The sequence below is a fragment of the Notamacropus eugenii genome, chromosome 1 (genome assembly GCF_028372415.1).
Source record: "Notamacropus eugenii isolate mMacEug1 chromosome 1, mMacEug1.pri_v2, whole genome shotgun sequence".
In the NCBI taxonomy this organism is placed as follows: Eukaryota; Metazoa; Chordata; class Mammalia; order Diprotodontia; family Macropodidae; genus Notamacropus; species Notamacropus eugenii.
The window spans coordinates 621498159-621523533 of NC_092872.1; the positions used below are offsets into that span (position 1 = coordinate 621498159).

General features: G+C 36.4%; 1 protein-coding gene across 9 annotated transcripts in view; it reads right to left on the reverse strand.

Moving 5' to 3' along the window:
- Positions 1 to 25375, reverse strand: part of LOC140520807 (disintegrin and metalloproteinase domain-containing protein 18-like) — a 131887-nt gene that overhangs the window by 58646 nt on the left and 47866 nt on the right. For all 9 annotated transcript variants that reach the window (XR_011972648.1, XR_011972650.1, XR_011972649.1 and 6 more), the window contains 3 exons: positions 17726 to 17909; positions 7186 to 7290; positions 2764 to 2962 (listed from right to left, as the gene is read on the reverse strand). Coding sequence is in view for 6 of the 9 variants with exons in the window: in XM_072635119.1 (XP_072491220.1) it covers positions 2764 to 2962; positions 7186 to 7290; positions 17726 to 17909 (488 nt within the window). In the remaining 3 variants the exon portion in view is untranslated. The remainder of the gene's footprint in view (positions 1 to 2763; positions 2963 to 7185; positions 7291 to 17725; positions 17910 to 25375) is intronic.

Genomic DNA, 25375 nt, shown 5'->3' on the forward strand with positions numbered 1-25375 from the left:
ATCTCCTATTCCTGAAATGTACTCTCCTCACATCTACCTCATAGAATCCCTCTCTTCTTTCAAGATGTAGCTCAAGCACTACCGTCTATATCAGAAGTAGCAATCTTATAGTCTGCCCAGCCATTTGCAGCCCAGAAAACTCCCACAGATTAAAATGTAATTGTAAAATGCTTAAACAAAATAAATAAAAATACTATATAACATAGATGTTAATTTGCAATTTCTAAGTCAGTATGTAGCCCACAGGGATCTATTCGTATTTGAGTTCTGAAATGAATAGAGTGATAACTGCATCTTTTTAAAGTTGATCCTATTTACAGATAGTTGGTTCTATCCTGCTAGTACCTAAGTCATGGTTCTTTGTCTCTTTGGCCTGCAATAAGTTAAGTTTAGAAATCTAGTTCTCCTGCTGATTCTTGCTTCAAGGACACCTGTTATTCTTGATGGATGTGGGTGAACACCAAGGAATCTGATATGGTATCTTTACTTCAACCAAGTTATCATTCAGAGATGTCTGGTTTGCTTTCCAAAAGTCCACCATTTCTAACCTTATAGATGGACTCAAAAAATGAACATTTCTTAATCACAAGAGAGAAAGAAGGGGTTTTGTTGCTAGACTCTCATTTCTAAATTCCAACCAATTATACTGTTCCCCCATGTCTTAGCCCTGTAACCAATCATATTGCCTTCAACATTCATGAAATCAAGCTCTTGTAACCAATCATAACTTGTTCCCTGCCTATGAAATACTCTTTTTGGTTCTGTACTCCCAAAAAACTATAAAAGGGAATTGCCCCACTCACTGGAGATCCTAGCTTTGCTAAGGAAGCTGAAATCCTATTTATCGGTAAATTCATGCTTTACTAATAAATTGATCATGGTTGGAATTGTGTGCCTTGGTTTACCTTATCTTGACTGTAAGTTTGACTCTGATCTACAAAACGCCTTTGTTGATCTGCTAGTGCCTTCCCTCCTAAGGTTCCTTGTAGTTAAATTACTTAGAGTTTGTATTTATTCTCTAATAGATAACTATGTACTTGTTTCTTCCCATCTTTCAAACAAATGTTTCATTCAGTGTACCTGTATCCTTAGAACCAAGCACAATGTCTGGTTTATATAGGGTACTTAATAAATGCTTGTTAATTAATATGTGGCTACAGATATAATAGTAAAATTTTTAAAATCATTCTAAACACATACCTGTTGTTCTCTTATGTGCATTTGTGGGTTAAGCTCCCCACACCCTAGTTATACAAGGTAAAGAAACTAACTAATAATCAATCAATGAACAAGTAAGTAATTCTTATAATTAGCCCATTACTTCCCTCTTCCAGGACTCAAATCTTTGTTTTTAAAAATGGGGTTCAACTAGATGACCTTTCAGGTCTCAAAAATTAAACTAGATGATTTCTAATACATACTTGTTAAATTTAATTGAACTGAAATATAAGTTCTCTTCCACTTCCAAAATTCTATGAACATATTCTGGAAAGCATTCATTATACTTCCTATATTATTCAAAATCAGAAGATAAGTATAATAAGGGGTAATTTCTAATATGCCACAGAGAATACAGAAAGGAAAAATAACCTGAATAAAGTTAAAGGCAATATTCTAAGTTACTTTGGGAATGATGCTGGAACACTAACATAAGACTATATGAGGAAAATGCTTTGCTAAACAAATGAGTTATTACAGATGAAATCAGGATAAATTGGACAGGACCAGCTTTAACAAGAAAAAGGTATAACAAAAGATGAATGGCAAGGGAAGATAGAAAGGACAGGGAACACTGGTAGTCCTTTGGTAATGATGAGGATTTGCATGCATAAGAGTTTCCCCAACTCTTTTTGCCACCAGGAGGCAAATCATATCCATTTTCCCTACCAGATGTTTCCTAGTCACTTTCTAGTCATTGAAGTGTAGAATCTAGATGACTTCCCAGATACTCTGTTCCCTAGTGCTGGCTCTGCCCAAACCTGTCCAGCTTGGAAACTATGCTTTGGCCCACTGTTTCAGCCAGAAACCACCAAGGTTTCACTTCCCTCCCTGCTTCTTGACCATCTTCTTCACAACCTCACCAGAAATCATGGTCTGGAGGCTTGAAAGCTCCCAAAATTCCACTACTTGGCCCAACTGACCTGATTAGTGATAACCTCACCTGGTCAACTCCCTGGCCATCTTCTCAATGGTCTTGACCCCTAATATATCTGGAAGTTCCAGTTTGGATCCCTGTTTTCCTGACTGTGACTCTCAACTGGCCCACTATTTCTGGTACTATTATCCAATCATCTTCTCTATATCCTGGATAGCCACTACACTGTTGAACATATACCCTCCTAACCATTCTATAGCCCCTCCATCCCCCACCCCCACCAACTGTATAGCCATGATCAAATCAGCTGTGTCTTTGTTCCTGACAGGGGTGCTATCAATCTACTCCCCCAAGGCTCCATCCATCAATCTTAAAATGAAACTTAACATCATGAATCAAGTACCGTTTCTTTGGTTAACCTTCCCATCTGGGTGTTGTCTCCTCTTGTATGTAAGCTCCTTAAAGCCAAGGTTGTCTTTGCTTTTGTATATGTATCCCCAGGGCTTAGCACAGTATTTGGCACACAGGGCTTAATATGTGCTTTTTCAGTCATTTAAGCTACTGAATTCTATTTTTCTTCAAAAGGTTTAAGTCAATCCTTTTCTATAGTCAAATAGTGCTGAATACAGGCTTCAGAGGAATCTAAATTTAGTAGAAACCTATATTACCTGTTCCAAATATACTCCTACACTGGTCGTTTACATCAGGACATAGTCCATTAATACAAATGGCAGTATTCTTACGGCAACTTTCACCATTCTGTACAAAAGTATCAGGCACACATTCATGAGATGTTCCATTGCAATAATCATTAAAATCACATTCTTCACTTGCTTTAGGTCTACATAGTTTACCTCTCCTTTGAAACTAATAGGAAAAAGGAAAACAAAAAATATGGCATTGTAGCAGTGATATTGTAGTAGATAAAAAATATCTCAACTATCATTGAAGTGAAACTAAGATAATCACTTTAATTTATTTTGTTAGCTTGTGATGAAACCAGTTAATCTTTTATTTCATGTCTTCTCACTTCGTTGTTCTGAGGAAAACTGTCTCTTCAAACTCTGTAACTAAACCACATCTCTAAAGAAACAAAGTGTGCTCCAGTACAAAGATCCTTAGATGTCCAAGAAGAAAGGAAATCCAGAGGCCTTTGGTGCTGTCCAGGGGTACCCTCTTCTCCTTGATATTCTCTTTTGATTCTTCCTGACACTAGTCCTGGTTCTCCTATCTGTGTGAACACTTCTCAGTCTCTTTTGCTAGATTTTCATTCAGATAATGCCCACTAACCATGGATGCCCAACAGCGGTCTGTCCAAAATCCTCTTCCCTTCTCCTCCTATATTATTTCACTTAGTGATCTCATCAGCTCCCATGGATTTAATTATAATTTCTATGCTGACGTTTCTCACATCTATTTGTCAAGCCCTAGCCTCTCTGCTGACTTATAGTCTCACATCTCCAATGGCCCATTAAATATTTCAAACTGAATGTTATACTGATAAACATCCCAAAACTGAATTTATTCTCATTCTCCCAAAACCATCTTCTTTCTTTCAGTCACTTAAGACTCACAACCTAGGTATTATCTTTGACTTCTCCCTCACTTTCTCCCTCCCCATATCCAATCATTTGCTAACTCAGCATTTCTACCTTCCTAACGCCTTTCATATATACCCACTTCTCTCCTCTGACACTGCCATCTTCCTGATGCAGGCCCACATCACCTCACACCTGGACTAATGCAACAGCCTTCTGATTAGCCTCCCTGTTTCAAGTGTCTCCCCATTCCAATCCATCCTCTACTTGGCAGTCAAATTGATTTTCCTACAGCAGAGGCCTAACCATGTCACTCCGCCTATTCAATAAACACAGTGCTCACCCTCTCCTGCAGTATCAAATATAAAATCCCCTCATTGGCTTTTGAATACCTTCATCACCTGATTCTTTCCTATTTTCCAGTCTTCTTACATCTTTCTTCTCCCATCCCCTCCATGTACTCTTCAATCAAGTGACACTGGTCTCCTTACAGTTCTTCATCTAAGATACTCTATGTTAAGATTTCAGATATTTTTACTGGATGTTCCCCATTCCTAGAACTTTCCCCCTCCTCATCTTTTTTCCTGTCTTCCCTGATTTCCTTCAAGTCCCATTTAAAATCCCACCTTCTGCAAGAAGTCATCCCAAGTGCTTCATAATTTTAATGCCTTCTTCCTGAAATTATCTCAATTTTATCCTGTATATATTTTGTCTATACATTATTGTTTCTATACTGTCTTCCCCATTAGACTGGGGACTTCTTGGGAGAAGGGGATTTTTTTTGGTTTTGGTTTTTTTTTTTAACTTCTAATATGTCTTTAATGCTTAGAATGGTGCCTAAAAAGTAGCAGGTTGATAAATACCTGTTGACTTAACTTTACTTGAATTATGACCATATGATTTTTGTGAGTGTTATACTGATAGTGGGACTATTCCAATAATTACAAAAAAGAATTTGCTGACATGGTACTAGGCACGTATAGATTCACAAAAATTATGTATTGATGAATTTTCAATTAAGTAATTTATATTAATGAAGATAAATTAAAATGAACTGAAAAGCATTTATCAAGCACCTACTACATGCTAAGCACTGGGGATAAAAATACCAAAATGAAATTTGTCGCTGACCTTAAGGAGCTCACATTCTAATATGAGAAACATCACTGCATAAAAGGGAAAAGAGGGCAACAAGAAAGTTACAGGGATAGGGGATGAAGCCCTGGTGAATTAAATTGACAAACCCTGAACAGAAGATGAAGAACTAGAAAACTAGGTAGAGAGGAAAAAGTGCCTTGGTATGAAGAGCTATACAATTTTCCATGTTATCAGTAAATGATTTAGTACCATACATACTAGACAACTGGGAAACATAATATGAGAGAAGGCTCTAGAAATAGAGATCCTAAATCATCTTCTTGAACTCCAACACAAAAAGGTTAGGTAGGGAACCTGGAGATGGAGAACATGTCCCCTGGGAAATGGAACTACCATGAGCTATAAGGAGAACTACAAGAGATATAGACTGTAGGCAGAAGACAGATGGTGAAAGAACTATAAAAAACAAAAATAGTAGGAACCAGAATCATCTGCAAGAGCTGCTGAATGTATAAGCTGCAAAAGAAGCCATGATGCACAGCTATCCAGATGAACCATGGAAGAATGTCCTAATGATAAGCTTTGAATGTTCCTTGCTAAAACCCTACCCTGAGTAGTATTATAAATGACTGAAATTACACAGGTTTCTGGAAGAATTGCTCAGTAGTGAGTATTGTTATTTACTCTGAGCTCTGGTATGAATTTTGTTTGTTTCCCTTAATCTTTAAATAAACTTAATAATGTTTTGAGTCTGGTAATCCTTCTACGCTTGTAAAGGGACTGAAGTTCCATTATCTTACCAGGAACAGTGACTCAGAGAAGTCAGAAGTGCCCTATTGTGCACCTGAAAATTCTGTGTTGGGAAGGAGTCTTTGGCAAAAGGATATGAGCTATCACTTCAAGAACAGCATCCAGATGAACTGCCTTTTCAAGTGAAGACATAAAAGACACATTTCAAAAGGCAGAGAACCTGAAACAATTTATTAACAAAAATCCATCACTTCAAAGAGCAATGAAGAGATGCTCCTCAAGATGGGAAAGTGAATGCAAGGTAAATAGCTCAGGAATCACTACTCCAGTGGGATGAAACAATGAGCACTTACCAAACAATGATCAAGAAATTCAAGAAAAACTAAAATCCATTTTTGCCAGCTCCTCACAAAAGAACAGCTACTTCACCCATATACACGTGTCTGCAATCCAGTACACAAGACTCCTTTTCTCTCCTCAAAAAAAGCACTCCATCTTTTAACTACAGACATTTTTCACTGGCTGTCCACTATGCCTGGAATTCTCTCACAATCCTCACCTCCGTTTCCTGGTTTTCTTCAAGAGAAAGCTAAAATCCTATATCTACAAGATTTTCACAATCTTTCTTGTAGAGCTTTCTATTTGTTGGTCATCTCCAATCTATCTTCTATATATCTTGTTTATACAAGATATTTGCATGTTGTTTCCCTCATTAGATTGAGCTCTGTGAAAGCAAGGGCTGTCTTTTGCCTTTCTTTACATCCGCAGTGCTTACCACAGTGTCTGGACATAGTAGACACTTAATAACTGCTAGTTGATTGACAACATACATATATACATATATATGTAAAATAAATTGTGGCAATATATACTTATATAATGTCATTTATAATATAATTATAATTGTATAATAATACACACACATATTCCCATAATGTATTAAGTATAAATTATCTATTATAAAATACATAAACAAAAATTATATAAATATGTAACTATAAATTATATGTTGATATTAAATTATAAACAACTATTAATAGTAATAAATATTACATAAATGTAAATATATTATATAAATATATAAATATATGTGTAAATACATATTCATCCTCCTTCTAGAAATAATTGTATGTAATATATCTTTAAATTATTATGATTTTTTTATGATTCATTTTTATATGTTTGTTCTTAGCTAAATCTCCACTGAGAGTCCACATATTTAATTCACCTTAATTTATACTAGGGTTTTTCATTTCTTATCGATATTAGAATTTTAGTCTTTATGTGTGTGTGTATTCTATATGTATATATTTAGAGACCATATCCATATATTTATATATAGTGTGTATGTGTATATATGTATAGTCTATATGTCTCACAGTCCTCATTAAGCATCTCTTGTTTTCTCTTCCTAATCTCTAGTAAAAGTGTTTTTATTTAGTGAAACTTAACTTACCAGATGTTATAAGGACAAATGCGAAGAAGATCTCAAGAAAACTGGGCCTCAAGAAATTTGGGCAGAGTTCAATAACAATTCCCTTAATTCAATTGAATTCAACAAGCAATATTCAGCACCTACTACATGTCAAGCACTATGCTTGGACACAAAGATGAAAAATACCAGTCCCTTCTACAGCTTATAGTCTACTAGATCAAGTGAAAAGTATATTGTAATATTATTTTAGAATGCATATTTGATCTTACCTGACACTTGTATGTGCAACATGGCCCAAAGCCACATTTTGCTGATGGTTTCAGTTTACATGTCTCCATAACACAACAATTTCTAAATTTACATTTAGAAAATTCCTAAAAATAAACACCACAAGTTGTAAACAGTATGATTTCATACCATGTGAGGAAGAGAGAGAAATATTTCAAGAACTTCTCTAACAAATAACCAGGTTTACTTAAGTTCATAAACTCCTCTTTTGTTAGATTTTTATAGGTCAGTGCTGTTCAAAACAGATTATGGTTTCAAGGATATATAATAAAACTGACAGTTTTCTATAGTTGAAATCCTTAAGGGATGTAATTTACTAAAATGCTAAAAATGATAAAATTAGTTTAAAGTACTTCAAGTTTTTTCTCTTATTTAGCCTAAATCTTTGCCTGTAATCTTACATTAATTTATTAGCAAACTTTTTTTAAACTACTGAGTCTCCATATCTCATACAGGCTACTCACATGCCCGGGTCCACTCTGATCAGCAAAAGAACACTGAGCTGCTGTTTCTGACTTGGGTAAGAGCTTGGTGTATTAATGTATTAACTTAGTGCACACACTGTGAAACTACTGAGCTAAAGTGATCTATATTAGCCTCCTCTGAAGAAGAGATTTTACAGGCATGTTAAATCCTTTCTTCAGAGATAGCACAAAGATAAAATTAGCTGAGTCTCTGTCCAGATTTTTCACAAATTCTAAATTAGTGAAGTCTGAATTAAATGGAATTTTGTTATACTATAAGCAGAATGGGCAGCTAGGTGACACAGTGAATAGAGTGCCAGGCCTGCAGTCAGGAAGATTCATCTTCCCAAGTTCAAATCTGGCTCCAGACACATACTTGCTTGTGACTCTAAGCAAGTTTAACCCGTTTGCCTCAGTTTCTTCATCTATAAAATGAGCTGGAGAAGGAAATGGCAAACCACTCCAGTATCTTTGCCAAGGAAACCCCAAAATGGGGTCATTAAGAGTCAGATACAACTGAACAACAATGGCCCCTGCTGTCCTACTGCCGCAGTTAAAGTTCTATGAAGTAAACTCAGAGCTTTTAGGAAACCTATGATCTCATGAGTAAGAGAAAGTAAAAACTGTTTGAACAGCTGGGGTGGAGGGAGGGGAAGAAAGACATGACGCTAATGACAAACCTGCTTCTTTTATTATCCACCTGGTCCAAAGTGCCCATTCCTATACAATCTAAATTTTTTTCACTTTGTTTTAGCACACCTAAGCATCAAGGCAGTACAGTGGATAGAGTATAGGGCCTGGAGTCAGGAAGTCTTCAGCTTAAATCTGGCCTCGGATACTTACTAGCTGTATGATCCTAGGCAAGTCACTCAATCTCCATCTGCCTCAGTTTCTTAAATAGTAAAATGGTTTAATAATAGCACCTACCTCCTAGGTAAGGCTCAAATGAGATAATGTTGGTAAAGTGTTCAGCACTTCCTGGCACGCACCAGGTAATTAATAAATGCTTGTTGCCTTCTTAAAAATGTTACCACAATTAAAGCTACATTTATACTAACAAACTTCCACTTTAAAAATTGCAAAGGCCTCTGGGAAGGTTATTGGTCATTCATATACTGATTTATAAGATCATAGGACTGAGAACTAAAAAGGAACTTTGATATCATCAAATCCAACCCCCATCTTATAGATGAGCAAACTTTGACCCTGGGAGGATATGTCAGTAACAAAGCAGAGCTACAGCCTATCTCAGGGCCTTGGGCCTCTGGCCTCACCATCCAAAACAGTTGAAACATGCTACAGGATCAGAGGAACTAGAGGTAGAAGAAACCTAAGACCTCACCTAATTTTACCCCTTTGCTTTGTGGATGAGGACATTACTTGCATAGTGTGCCACAATGAGGAGGTAACAGTGCTAAGGCTTGATCCTAAACCTTCTGAGTCACTGCTCTTTCTGCGGCACTGGGCTTATGTCTTAGATGTTAAGAAGCTAGATATCAATATCGGAACAGATATTTATTTCTGAAGCACTGTTTCCAAAGTCACTAATAAATAAAATAGATAATCACTGTAATAATTCTTTGCATTTGTATAACTTTTTAAAGAACAACTTCATATCTATGAAATTTGTTTAATCTACACAAGACCTCTTGTAAGGCCTTAGGTCCTGATTCCAAAGACTGATTTTTTCTTTAGCCTGACATAACATTTCCCTCTTTTAATTCCTTCACTTATGACTAGCACCAATTCACCAGTGACTTATTAATACTTTGTTAAACATACTCTTTACTTATAGTATCAAAAATATGCTAATAAACAAATTGCAATAAAAGTTAACCTTGGATACTGAGAAGTAGGCAGGCAAGATTAAGAGTAAAAATGAATATGAGTTGTTGAATTGTTCCAGAAATGAGAAAAATCAGAGAAGAAGGAACACAATGATGACTCTTATGAATTATGACAATTTTCTGGACTCTGGGCATGCTGAAGTTAGCATATGGCTTCCATATTTACTCTGATCATTAAATGTTAGTGGGTACGATTCACATATTGAAAAAGAATATCCCTCATTAATTCAAAAATTTGGCCAATGGTCACTTACTGTAAAACCTATAAATTTGTCATCATCATCAGCAGAGAACTCTACTACAGAGAGCACAACTATGATGGGCTAGCCACGTTTATGCTCGCCTAATAGTATTATTTTATTGAGAACTTACACAGGGCATGCACTCTCATAGTGGTCAGAAGTGATACAAGGACACTCAAAGTTTCTCCTAAGAACTCTGGAACTGACTGCAACATGGGAGACACTAGTACAGGACAGCCCAGCATGGTATGCCCTCATCAAAGAAAGTGTTGTGCTCTATGAGTAAAGCAGAACTGAAGTAGCTCAAAAGAAACAGGAAATGCACAAATTTAGAGAATCCACCCCAAATGTTCACACGAACTATTTGTGCCCAACCTATAGCAGAGCATTCTGAGCTCATATTGGTTTGATCAGCCATAGTAGGATGCAGCATAACTTGACTCTAACACAGTGATATCATTTTGGTCTTTTTTGAGAATGAAGGACAGCAACTAACCAGTCTAATCTTTCATTTTACAGATGAAGAAAATGAGGCTTCCATCAATTAAATGACTTGCCTAAATTTCAGAGGTGGGCTTTGAAACCAGGTCTTCCCAACTCCAATATCCCATCTACTACAACACCTAGATTTGGAGCCTGAGGACCTGAATCCAAATTCAAATCCTTACTCTATTTAATTATGTGACATTAGGCAAGTCACTTAACTTTCTGAGACAGTTTCCTCATCTTTAAAAAAAGACTGAATTAAATGAACTCCTACACTCATCAATTAATAAGAATGAATCATAGTGGCAATTCTTTTTTTCTATCTTCTTAATGTTTCACTTAGAACAAAATTCTATAAATATTAAAAATTGTTTCTTTAATGTTACCACAAAACTAAAATTCACATGCAGAGTTCCACACAACACATTTACTGTCTTATTAAAATCTTTTCTATACCAACTTCATAATCTAAATAATATTCTAATTCATAACAAGTCAGGGAACAAACCATTGAGGATAACAAGGGATAAAAAATATTTTTAGTCACCTTATTTCCTCAGGTTAAACTCTACAGTTATTTAGCAGTAAAATAGTTAGATATATCTTCATGAAAACCTATGGGTATGAAATGATCTTTCACTCAAAATGCAAAAAGGTAATAGGACCAATTAGAAAAATGTTATGTCCATCCAGTCATTAAATTGCAGTCTACATACTGCTCATTGTTGTTATTTAGTCATTTCACTGATGTCCAACTCTCCGTGATTCCATTTGAGATTTTCTTAGCAAAATGTAATGTTAATATAAAGTTAATGGTGGTGGTGGTGGGGGGGGGGAGACTGTTTTACTTTGGGGCTTATTTTTTTGGAAAAAGGTTCATGTGTCAGATGAAATTCTGGGTAGCCACTAAGGTCCATCCCCGCCCCATCGGCTTTGAAAACCTAAATGTTGGTGCTTCTCTCTCTAGTAACGATATACATATATCGTCTGACCAACTGTTATGGTCATACAGTTGGAAGTCCTGTCTGCTGGTCTTTCTATTTGTAATTTCTGTTTGCATTTTCTCTGAAGTTCAGGGTGCTGACTTTTTCTCCTGGACTAAGAGAATGATATATGTGCTTGATTAAAGTAGATTGTTGACTCCTTAAAAGTTGTTTTCCTTTTAGAAAAACAAGATCTAAGAACCTGCAGGCCCTCCTGTGTATGCCAGGGTCCTTGCTGTTACACAAAGAAACTGGAATGGTTTGCCATTTCCTTCTCTAGCTCATTTTACATATGAGGAAACTAAGGCAAACAAAGTTAAATGACTTGCCCCGGCTCACACAGTCTGAGGCTAGAGTTGAACTCAGGTCTTCCTGACTCCACTGCACCACCTAGTTGCCCTTTATATACCATAGAAAAATGAGTAATATTTCTGAAGGTTCTAAGATAATAAAATTTTCCATTTACCAAAGGCTTTATTTTATTGGAACCTAGAGCATTTAGCCTCATAAGAATAACTAAGCTTTATTCTGCTTATACCAGGGACACTTGATTTTTTGGCGCTTCAGGATAAAAGACAGCAAGCACTGACAAGATAAAACTGGTTTCACTGGCATTATAAAAATTTTATGGCATTATAAAATGTTCAAAAATTAAATTTATAAAATGACACAAAATTTTTTGAAGCATCAAAATTTGCTATTTTTCATCGGTTATATCCTTCTGTAGCACTGTAGTCTAATTTTCATATTTTAAATGCCTTAGTCTGAAAGTTAAACCAAATAACCCTTACAAAAATACATGTAGTTCAACAAACATTTCTTCATTTTAAAAATCCAATGCCTTTTTAATTAGTACTGAGAGAAATCAAAATAAATTTTAAATTCCCCTTTAAGAATAATCCAAAAAAACTTGGTCCTCCCACAGTCATGTGCATGATAGGACACTGTTCAGCACCTCCAAACAATTCAGAAACTGCAAAGAATAGTTGTTCTTTCTGAATCTTGAGATCATAGATAAGAAACTACATTAATAGTACATCCATTCATTAATATTTTTCTTTGCTCACTTGTTTGAAGTCACACATATTTCCATTTTCTTTTAACATTAATACAACCCTTGTATATTTTCACTAACAGGAAGTTTGAGATTCTACTCCTGCCAAACCAATCATCTATCCTGGTCACCAGAGAAACTGTTCCAAAAGTTCTTATGTGTCCTAAGTACTCTCACTGCACTCCCTACTCAACCAACCTCAGCTGAGGACTTTGCCTCATACTTCGACAAAAAAATTAAAGCCATCCTCTGAGACTTCTCTCTTCTTCGTTTACTCCTCTATCTCAAAACACTAACACAACTTCCTCCCATTATCTCCCCTTTCATCCCTGTCTTAAAAAGGTGACCTCTTTTCCTTGTCAAAGCAAGGCTCCCAAGATGCTCTCTTGTTCTCACCCCCTCAATCTTCTCAAGAAAATAATCCTCATTTTCAAGCTCACTCAAATCTTCAGTCTCTTCCTATGTGTCCTATGCCTACTGTCTACAAACACATCCATGTGTCTCCCCCGTCCTTAAATTTTTTTAAAAACTGCTTGACCCTACTCCTTTCTCAGCTAAATTCCTTGAAAAGTTATCTATACTCCACTTCATTCGTTTTTTTATAAACCTTCTGCTATTTATTTTCCAATCTCAAAATTCAACTGAAACAGCTCTCTTAAGTTACCAAAGGTTTATCAACTGTCAATGGCCTTTTCTTAATTTTTATCCTTCTTAACCACTCTGTTAATATATAAGACTATAAATCAGATCTTCTCTGGATTTTTATTACACTGCACTCTTGATTCTCCTACCTATTTGACTATTTATTTTCTATCTCCTTTGCTGGACCTTTATCCAGGTTCTATACATTAACTACGGACATACCACAAGGCTCTGTCCTGAGCCTCCTTCTCCTTCCTCCTTCTACTATCTCACCTGGTAATCTCCTCAGCTCCCATTATGATCTCTATGTAAATAAGTACCATTCTCTCAAACTTTCTATTCTTCCAAACTTTCCTATTACTGTCAAAGAGATGAACATCATGCCAGCCACCCAAGCTAATAGCTTCAGTGTCATCCTCACTCCTCACTTTCACTAATCTCATATGTCCAATCAGTTATCAAATCTTATCATTTCTACCTTCACAAAATGTACTATATTTGTCCCCTTTTTTCTATCCACACAGACACTATCCTAGGTCAGCCCCTCACCTCTTCTCCCCTGGACAATTATTACAATAGCTTTCTAAAAGGTGTCCCTGCTTCAGGTCTCTCTCCCTACTCTTCCCCAATCATTCTCTACACAGATACTAAAGTGATTCTCTGACAGTTTCTTCTTCTCCTGTCCTCTTCAGCTCACATTCTTCAGATGCTCTTAGTTATTGTCCTCCTTCACCCTCTTTCACACAGTGAGGTGACCCTTCTCCTTGCACAAGTGATCCCATGCCATCTCTTCTTTTCTGGAAGATTGCCTCCAACTAACATCTTCACTTTCTCACTTATTTTCAGTCTCTCCCTATTAACTGCTTTCCTACTGCTAACAAATATGCCCATGTCTCCACATTCTCAAACAAGCCCTCTTTTTATCCATCCATCCCTGCTTATCACCCACCCCTTTGTTTTTTGACTGAATTCCTTGAGAAAACCATCTACATCCACTTCCTTTCCTCAATCTGCTAACTCTCTACAATCTGACTTCCATCCTTATCATTCAACTGAAAATGCTCCAAGTTACTAATGAACTTGGAAAATATAATGGCCTTTTCTTCTCATCCTCCTTGACCTTTCTGCAACTTCTGACACTGTCAATCACTCTCTTCTCTAGATTTTAAGACACTACTTTCTGCTGTTTTTCCTCCTATTCACCTGACCACTCCTTCTCATTCTCCATTGCTGAATCTTCATCAAAATCACATCTATTAATCATAGGTGTTCTGGTTCTCTTCTCCCTCTATATTATTTCCCTTCATTATCTCATCAGCTCCCATGGACTTAATTTTCATTTCCATGCTGATGAGTCTCAAATATACTTGTCCATCCCTAACCTCTCTGCTAATCTAAAGAATCACATTTCTAATTGCCTACTGGATATTTCAAACCAAATGTCTCAAAGACATCATAAGCTCAACACATGCCAAACTCAACTCATTATTCCCCCAAAACCCATCCCCCTTGCTAAATTCCATATTACCATAAGGGGAAGGCCTTGACTCCTCATCATCACCCCTCACATCCAGTTTGTTGGCAAGGTCTGTGAATTTTACCTTCATAACTCCATTCATATATGTCTCCTCTCCACTGCACTGCCACTATCCTGGTACAGATCCTCATTACCTCATGCCTAAACTACTGCGATGGTCTGCTGGTTGGTCTCTCTGCCACAGTTCTCTCTACCTTCACTCTAGTCCATCCTCCACTCTACTGTCAAAGTGATCCTCCTTAAAATGCAGGTCATACCATGGTACTCCCCACTACTCAATAAACTCCAGTAGCATCCTATCACCTCCAGAATCAAGCATAAAATCCCCTAGCCTTCAAAGCCCTTCATAACTTGCCCCCTAACTTTCCAACATTTTTATATCTTATACCCCCTACACAAACACTTCCTCTTCAATTCAATGATCTAGACTCTTTACTGTTCCTTCAAGCACAATACTTCATTTCCCAAATCTAGACACTTTTTTCTGACTTTTCATCATGGCTGGAACCTCCAGGCATTCCTAGCTTCCTTCAAGCTCCAATAAAATCCCTTCAAAAGGAGGTTTTTCCTACTCTCTCTTAATTTGAGTGTCATCTCTCTATTGATTATTTCCCATTTATCCTGTATATAACATTCATACATAGCTGCTTGCATGTTGAATTCTGACTGTAAGGACCTTAAGAACAAGGACTGTCATTTGCCTTCCATTGTATCCCCATTGCTTGGTACAGTGCCTGACACATAACAGAAACTAAATGAATGTTTATTGATTGACTGTCTATCCTAAAGTGTAAGTCTAACCATGTTACTCTCCCTATTCAATAATCTCCAATGGCTCTCTTATCTCAACAATCAAATACAAAGTCTTCCTTTGACTTTTAAAGCCCTTACCACCTGACCCTTAAAATATTTCGCAAACTACATGACATATAGTTTTCTATCACTGTACTCATATATACACTGAATGATCATTCCATTTGTAACACTAATGAGATACCCACAGCAACTGCTATGGATATGCATGAGTTTTTCCAGGGTAAATTCACAAAATATAAACTCTCTTCCTCAAAGATGAAACCAAGATATTCATTCAGATACCAGAAAGTCAATTCCACCATGATAACAATGAAGTTTGTACATATTACCAATAAAGGCAACACGGCTATCCCCAAACCTTCCCTCCATCAGGCCTCTCCACAACCAAATCCTTTACACAAAATCACTCCCTCTCTCACTAGCTAGCTGTTCTGCTCTGCTCTCTCCCAGCTCAGCCTCATTCTCTCTCAGCTCCACCTCACTCCCTCTTCCTGTTCCACCCATTCTGTAAGCTCCTCCCACCATTGGTTCCACGTGACTCAGGGACAAAGCCCAAAGCAGGTCATGTGGTCCTATTAAGGGGCAGGAAAGATCTTCAAATTCCTTTACCATTACACCATTCTACACTTTCTTCCCAAGAAGACAACTTTATTTTTTTACTGACTGACTAAACCTGAGAATGATCAAAATGCCCTTAGGTATGACTGAGGTAAAAAAAAAGTTTTGTTTGTTGATTTAGAGGTCTCATACTTACACAATAGAAATTCCTTATGCCTATAGCTTTGAATGACACAGGATTGAAGTGTTTGTAGTCCCATCTCCCCTTCTGCCCACCAAACTGACTATACAATACTTCTATTTTCTAGGCACCCTCACAAAGCTCCCTGTGAAGAAGACAAGTTGACATAGGCCAAGTGAGTGAAACTGCCACCACCATCTAAATTACCAACTGCCTTCAGATCCCAATGGAAACAGCCCTTGACCTAAGAGCCCTGGAAACAGCTGTACCCACCTAGTCCAATAGCCCTGTTTCCAGTCTGGACTCCATGACCATCATAAAAGGAAATAAATCTCTATAAAGATCACCTTATTCTATACCAACAGTACCAACCACTGACCAAATGCCAAAATGAGCTTGTAAGCCAAGAACCCTGGCAATTGCAGTGCCTCTTAGACCATAAGTCCTGCTTCTAGCCTAGCTTTTGCATCCCAAAAAATAACCATTGGGGAAATGCAACTTCGCAGTTGGTTCTGCAGATATTAAAGCCACCGCTTCCTCAACAACCTTGGGAGATAATGAAAGACATAGAAAAAAAGTCCTTAACACCAAAGACTTTGGCACTTTTTCCTTCTGCATGTATTTTTTGTAAGTATTTTAAATGTATTTTTCATATTCCTCATACTTGTCCACATTATAATAGTCCATTACTTAGGATCACAGACTCAGAGTTGAAAAGAACTTCAGGCTAAAACTATCAAGTCCAACACCCTCATTTTACAGATGTGGACCCTGAAACTCCAAGGAGTGAAGTAACTTGTCAGGATCACAAAAGAAATGACTGAAGGAAAATTGAACACACTAAAACTCTTCTGTCTCCCAACTTCTATATAACATCGTCATAATTACAAATGATGGTACTATCAATATTTTTGAAAATTTGCCTTTTTAATTTTGCTTGAGATAAACTTTCAGGTTGCATTTCCAATAATGGAACTGATGTGTCCAACGGAATGAAATTTTTATTGTGTAATGTCTGATTACTCTCCAAAAAAAAATTATAATTTGCAATACCATCAGCAATGAATGAATAAAATTATTTCTCTACAACATCACTAATATTTGGTTTTATTGTTTTAATTATTTTTTTCCAATTTGGTAGGGATGGGTGGTATCTCATAATTTTAAGCAGATTAAGCATTTTTCACATAATTATAAACAATTTGTTTCCAATTTTGAAAGATATTTTTATATCCTTTGACCAGTTATCTACTTTGAAACATGTTATTTTTGTAATTACTTGACAATTCCTTCTATATTTTAGATATCAAAATTTTGTCATATTTGCCATAAGTATTTATCACAATGTTACTTCCTGTAATTATTTTTTTGTCTACAGAAATATTTTCTCTCAATGTAGGTAAGTATATCTATCTTATGCCTAATAATTCCATCTGTTTGTTGAAAAACAAAAAAGTCATATCCCCCAACCATCATATATAATTTCTTTTTTGTTGCATCTTTTTCATAATTCATTTTTAAAAGATTTAAATCTCTCATCTAACTGGAATTCACTAAGGTTTCTGGTATCAGACATGATATATGCTTAAGTACACTTCAATTCTTACAACCTTAAAAGAAATAGTCCCAATTCTTATTTTATCTATTACATGCACATATGAGAAACACAAATATAAATCTTTTCACCAAGTTCCCCATGTTTACTACTAACCTTTTTTGAGCCACAATCACACTCTTCATCACCTTCCACAAAACCATCTCCACATACTGCATCTTCTTTGTAAACTGGGTTCACATATGGCTGATTTTGAAGACATTCAACCCCGCTCTTTGAAATGAAATGTTTAAAGTCATTCAGACTGCAGCTGCTAAAAACCTTTACACCACTGGAATGCCTAAAATTAAATTATATTCCTCAGGCAAGCAAGTATGATTATCTTCACAAAAAACCATATCTGAAAAATGTCTATGATATATGACAATGCTTACAAATATCTTCCATAGAGAGGGTAAAAAAACAAACTCATGGAAAAACCTGTTGTTTTTCATAGTTAATGTCAAAGTCAATAGTTAATGTCAAATTCAAATTTGCTTCAAATTTCTCCAAGAAATGTCTTAAGAAATATATCACATTACTAAATCGTTAGAGTATAAGGTTGTCATTCACCTTAATTTGTAAAGGACAGGTCTATTATCTGCTTTGTCTACCTATAGTGATAACAATACAGACACCCTGATGTCCTATATTTTTCTCCCAAAACACTTAAGTGTTTTTTGATCTATAATCAAATTTTAGTTTTAATCATATTTCAATATTTAACATAGTATCATTTAATTAATCTTTCATTTGTACAGGCTTTAATAATGCCAAGAAAAAATTATACTCATTACAACCATGTCTTGCCACCTCTAATATCTGGTCAAGTGTGATATAACATTCAAAATTCCAGGATGAAAGCTGTCCTTTAATTCAGAAATACAGACATTTCATAGTACATACAGAAAAGTTCTTTCTTCATGTATGCTATCATGACAGTAAAATCACAGCCTCTTAAAGCTAAAATCATTTATATACTTGTTCAATCCTTTCTGGGAAAACTGGGACCTAGAAACGTTGAACAACCTAAGGTAACAGAGTCAGTAGTAACAACATGATCCCACCTCTGACACTTACTGGCTGTTAACCTAGGCAAGTCACTTTGACCCCTCAGTGCCCCAAGTAACTAAAACATTTAAGTTTCAGAGCACTTTCTACTATGTATTAGCAGAGTGAGATTCTTCACCTGGAGTTCCCAATACCAATAAAATCCTAGGTCCAATACAAACACACAAACACATACACAAACACACACACAAATGATCATATTAGTACAAGTATGAAAGTACAGCATGGCTAAATTTAACTCAATAAAAATTTCTTAAATGTCTATTATGTATCAGGTACTGAATGCCAGGTGCCAAAAGTGCTTATTCTTTTTTTTGTTTAAATACTTGGCTTTGTACAAAGATGATAAAATTACAGCTGCTCATACAAGACCAGCAAGATCACAGAGGAAGCTAATCTTCATAATAATTTCTACATCCTACAACCTGGAACCAATAAGTAATGTACCAGATATACAGTAATGAAAGAAAACAAAGGAAAACAACAGAAAACATCCACATGTTATAAAGCCTTCTAAAATAATATGAAAGACTGAGTGAAGAAAACAAGCCTCAACCTCCATGCTGCTTACACCATACCCTGCTACAGAGGCCTGTGTTTTGAGCTTTGGGTGAAGTGGCTTCTGTCATTCCCTTCTTCACAGGAAATTAATTTAATTCCCTACACATCCACCCCCTAAACTGGGTTTGTGAGGGAGGATGAGCATTGAGATCATCCAGTCCTACTGAAAAATAGGTAAAACAACTATATGAGAGGTGAAGTACTCAGAAGTGCAGAGCTAATCTTCTGAGCCATTAATTCAGATGTTCCCTACAATAATGCATTTTACAACTCATCCATGTGTGCTACACAACTATGTTTCTACACAACTATGGTCAATATCTTCCCTAAGAGGGCCTCCTCACTTTCTCCAGACATCACAAGGATACCATGGAGCACTCATGCTGTCCATCTGTCATTCCTCACAACTGCTACATCACTAAATCTTCTTTTCTAATTATGTATTTCCTTGATGACATCTTTCACTCCTTTTCTTCTTTGAAGTTATTCACCTGCTATATATTACCATCTGCTCACACATCCTGTACCTCCCCATTGTGCCATGTAATATTCTTTTGTTAATTCTTTGGAGACTGTTATGTTCCATGTGTCAGTCATAAAGCCATACAGGTAGAATATCTGTATTAAAAAAGTGGGCCTTTGTTTCTGGGAGATGTGGTCATTAAGAGAAAGTAGAAGTTTCCTGAAGCAATCCAGCCTAGTCTCCTCAAATTGCTTAATTCCTGGCCCAACTCACTGTCCATTTGTACTGGTTGTCTTATATAACATATATGATATATGTTTGTATATATTTGTGTATGTATATATGTATATGTACATATGTATATAGATATGTGAATAGACAAGTTAGCCATTCACCTGCACATCATACGCTAGACAACAAAATTAAAGATTGATTTAATTAATTCTTTTGTATTAAGAATTTTTGCTCATATCTCTTCCAGGTCTAGCAACGTTCTAGGTCTTGATGCAACCAGCACAATGTGATGTGAAAACAGAAATATCTGAAGGAACTTCACCATCCACAGGGAATTTCTCTTCAACATGAACTTTGCCTTAAATCTCCTCCATCACAGTAATGGACACTCTCAGACAGAATACTGTTTCATGCCTCAACTAGGTATTATGATGAGAAGGTCACTGAACAAGGTAACTTTTGGTTGTTAATATTATTCAAGGGGGAGGAACCAAGATAGCACAATAAAAGTAGGGACTTGCTTGAACTCTCTCCAAGGCCCCTCCAAATATCTATAAAAAATGAATCTAAACAAATTCTAGAATAGCAGAACCCACAAAATGACATAGTGAAATAAATTTCCAGCCCCAGACAACCTGAGTGGTTGATGGGAAGTGGTTGATGTTGCATAAGTCTGAGAGAGGAGCGGTCCATCACAAAATGCATCAGCACAGACCACCCAGAAAACCTGAAGTAGGCCTCTGGTGACTGAATCACTGGCAACAGTGGCAATTTCCAGACTTCTCAACCCACAAACACCAAACACAACTTATAAGATCAGCAGGAAAGGTCTGTCAGACATAGGTGAGAGAGCAGTGCAGTCCAGCCCCAGGGCAGCATCATAAGGAGCTCTTAGCCCACAGATAGTGGGGGGGGATCAATCAGAAGAGCATTGAAGGGATCTTTTTGCTGGCACTGAGGCAGGATTCTCTTACTTTGCCTGTACTTGGATTGGGGTGGTGGTCCTGGGGCAAGGAAGAGTGCTGGCTTGGGGAAGCTTGTGGTGGCATTAGAGAGAGAATCCTCCTCACAGTTCCAAGGCAGAAAAGGGTGCTTGTGGTCACTTACAGACCACAGCACAGGCCAGGAGAGGAGTAACACCTCTCCTTTGATCGTACCATCTTGGAAAAACTGAAAATTTATAGGTCCCTAGAAGTTATCTCTGAAAACAGCTGCAGAAAACCCCTGAAACTTGGGACAGCATACCTTTTATAGTAGGAGAGCCCTACCTTAATAAAGAGTTAAAAAATCAAGTAATTGGCTGGGAAAATGAGCAAACAGTGGAGGGGGGAAATTCTCACATTATAGAATCTTATTTTGGTGACAAAAAAGATCAAAACATACAACCAGAAAAATACAACAAAGTCAAAGCTCCTATATCCAAACCCTCCAAGAAAAATGCAAATTGGTCTCAAGCCATGGAAGAGCTCAAGAAGGATTTTGAAAATCAAGTAAAAAAAGTAGAGCAAAAACTGGGAAGAGAAATGAGAGTGATGGAAGAAAATCATGAAAACTAAGTCAATTGCTTGCTAAAGGGGCCCCCAAAAAATAATGAAGAAAATAATATCTTAAAAACAGACAAGGCCAAATGGTAAAAGAGGTCCAAAAATTCAATGAGGAGAATGCCTTAAAAAACAAGATTGACCAAATAGAAAAGGAGATCCAAAAGCTCACTGAAGAAAATAATTCTTTAAGAATTAGAATGGAGCAAATGGAACCTAATGACTCGTGAGAAATCAAGAAATTGTACAACAAAACCAAAAGGGGAAAAAAATAGAAGACAATGTGAAATATCTCACTGGAAAAACAAATGACAGAAAAATAGATCCAGGAGAGAGAATTTTAAAATTACTGGACTACCTGAAAGCCATGATCAAAAAAATAGCCTAGACATCATCCTTCAAGAAACTATCAAGGAAAGCTGCCATGATATTCTAGAACCAGAGGGCAAAACAAAGATGGCAAGAATCCACCAATCACCTCCTTAAAGAGATCCTAAAAGGATAACTCCTAGGAATATTGTAGCCAAATTCCAGAGGTCAAGGAGAAAAGATTGCAAGCAGCCAGAAAGAAAAACAATTCAAGTATTGTGGGAAAACAATCAGGATAACACAAGATTTAGTAGCTTCTACATTAAACGATCAGAGGGCCTGGAATATGATATTCCAGAGGAGAAAGGAGCTATGATTAAAAATCAAGAATCACCTACCCAGAAAAGCTGAATATAATCCTTCAGGGGAAAAAATGGAATTTCAATGAAATAGAGGACTTTCAAGAATCTTTATAAAAAGACCAGAGCTGAATAGAAAACTGGCCTTTCAAATACAAGACTCAAGAGAAGCATGAAAAGGTAAACAGGAAAGATATATAATAAGGGACTTAATAAGTTGAACTATTTACATTTCTACATGGAAAGATGATATTTATAACTCATGAGACCTTTCTCAGTATTAGTGTAGTTGGAGGGAATACATAGGCACAGGGTGAGTTGAATATAAAGGGATAACATCTCAAAAATAAAATTAAATGATGAGAGAGAGGAATGTACTGGGAGAAGGAGAAAGGGAGAGGTAGAACAGGGTAAATTATCTCATAGAAAAGAGGCAAGACAAAGCTTTTATAGTGGAGGGAAAGAAGGAGGAGGTAAGAGAGAATGAGTGTACCTTACACTCTCACTGGATTTGGTTTAAGGAGGGAATAACATATACATTCAATTGGGTATGGAAATCTGTCTTACCCTCTAAGAAAATAAGGAGAAGTAGATAAGACAGAGGGGATATGATAGGAGGGAGGGCAGGAGGGGGTAATCAGAATCAAACACTTTTGAGGAGGGAGAGGGTCAAAGGAAAGAGTAAATAAATAGGGGTGGGAGAGGATAGAGGGAAATATATTAGTCTTTAACAATATGACTATTATGGAAATGTTTTGCATGAGTGCACATATAAAACCTATACTAAATGGCATGCCTTCTCAATGAGGGCAGGGAAGAAGGGAGAGAATTTAGAACTCAAGAGTTTTAAAACCAAATGTTAAAAATTGTTTTTACATGCAACTGGGAAATAAGATATACAGCCAATGGTGTTATAGAAATCTATTTTGTCCTACAGGAAAATAGAAGGAAAAGGGATAAGGGAGAGGGGATTCGTAGAAGGGAGGACAGATTGGGGGAAGAGATAATCAGGATGCAAGCTGTCCTGGGGTGGGGGGGAGGGGAGGGATAGGGTGAAAATTTGAAACTCAAAATCTTGTGGAAGCGAATGACAAAAACTAAAAATAATTAATAAAAAGAAAAGGAAAAATATTATTCAAGAAACCTTAAATAATTCTGACACATGGTTGAAAATAATTCAGTTGAAAGAAAGGCTCTGAAGTGGTGTTTTGTTCTACTGAACAAATTCTTTTTCACAATCAACAAATAATAAACAGCACAGAATCTTGAGTTCTTTCAAGCAATTAGATAATGGTAGGATGTTTTTAAAAGCCTACCTATTCCCTATTAATATCTTCACTGAAGTTGACCTCAATGAGTACGTAGAAGTCTCTTATATAGATGATAAAATAGACGAGCAAGTTAATAGTTGCTGATACTCTCAATCACCTTTTCTCTGTATTGAGGCCCAAGATTTTTTCCCACAATTTTGGTATCTTACCCTCTTTCTGATACCTTTTGACTCAATCTCTTAATTCTCTCACAACAGTACCATCTTCAGGACAGATCTCTATGTATATTTTTGGTGCAGTATGGCAGCTTTTTCCTACTTTTGTTCTCTTTAGTAGTATTTCCACCTCTCTCTAAAAATATATTCAGGACTAACAAAAAGTCCAAGTGTGATGAATCTACAGTACTTGAGGGGGATTGTTTGCCATAAATTTTTTTCCAGACTTCCATTTTTTTTTTCTGTTTGTTGTCCTTGCATCTAAATTCTTAAATGCCCTCAGAAGACTTTGCTTAGACTTTTACCTTTTGCAAAGTTTTCTTTAAACTTATATCATTTTGCTTAGACTTTTTTACCTTTTGTAAAGTTTTCTTTAAACTTATGTCACTTATGATGTGACACTGCTCATAATAAATGCATTATTCTTCATAAAATTTAATAAATGAATTTACATTTTAAACAAGTATTACATTTGACTGCTCTTCCTCTCCACTTAGTAACCCAAATCTTTGCTAAGTCATTTTTAGTCTTCTTGTCATGGCAAGAGATCCATATTGATCAATCTTCGGCATAATGTTGCAATTAGCATCAATGTTATGCCTGCTGTCCAGTACCCAGTTTTCACTATCAATTCTTTGTTTAAATAGGTCAGGATTGAGTTGTTTCAATTGTTTGCAACATATTTTTCCCATTAGCATTCTTTTTCTTAACTTTTTAGTAATTCTAGCCTTGCTTCTAAATGAGTGGTGTAAACTGAACACAAGACTGCTGGTTCATGGATGACTCCCACATCAATAATGAGTCTCTTCTTATCTATTTATAACCAGTTTCATTTTATGTAATGTCACCCAATACTAGGTCAGGTCCTGCTTCTTTTCTAGGGAATAAAAATGGTCCTAAAGCACTCCTAGAAAATCATTTTACCCATTTTCTCTGGATCAGTGCCCAGGAAGGGACAAAGCTATTATCAGAGATAGAAAAGTGATAGGGAGGGAGGAAAAATATATTGTTTATCCAAATTACTATGATCTTTTTTCCCCCAGCTTAAGTGTCGCATGTTATATTTTAAACCTAACCCACTTTGTCCCAGCTTTCTAGATAAGAGAAAGTAAAGGGAGATTCTAATACGAATCACTAGATCCAGAACAGAGTTAATGCCTTTCTCTAGGCAGCAGAAAACTACTGATCTTCTGCTCACTGGAGATGCACATAAAGGAACTCATTACTTTCACCATTTATGGACCATTACAGTAGCCAGAAACAATAGCTCTTTTAAAAGCCCTAAAACATTCTTGGATGGTACCTTTTACTTACTTTCTGTGAGTATTGCTAAACAGGATCAGAGGGGGTAGCAACAGAAATGAGGGTAGGAGGTTAGCCCAAATTTCTGTATTTTTCTTAACCACTACTGAGCCACTTTCTCTTTTTCAATGCCTTCCATACTAGACCTCTTACCTCATTAACTCATACCTTATTGCCCAACTCCTTCCTACTTACCACTAAATGATTCCTCCTTTTTAAGGGCTATCACTACACCTGAGAAGTGAATTAACTCTTATTCCGGACATTAGGTAGGTACTCAGTAACTATTCATTTTCTCTAAAAGTCTTGCCACGAATACCTAAGGAAGTGAATCACTTTCAATCAAGAAACTTAACTTTAAATAAGCTTTAAAATATATTGACCTCCCTTCTTGTACACTTACTTCCCTTTATGTCTTACTAGTATTCAGCTGGATTTCAA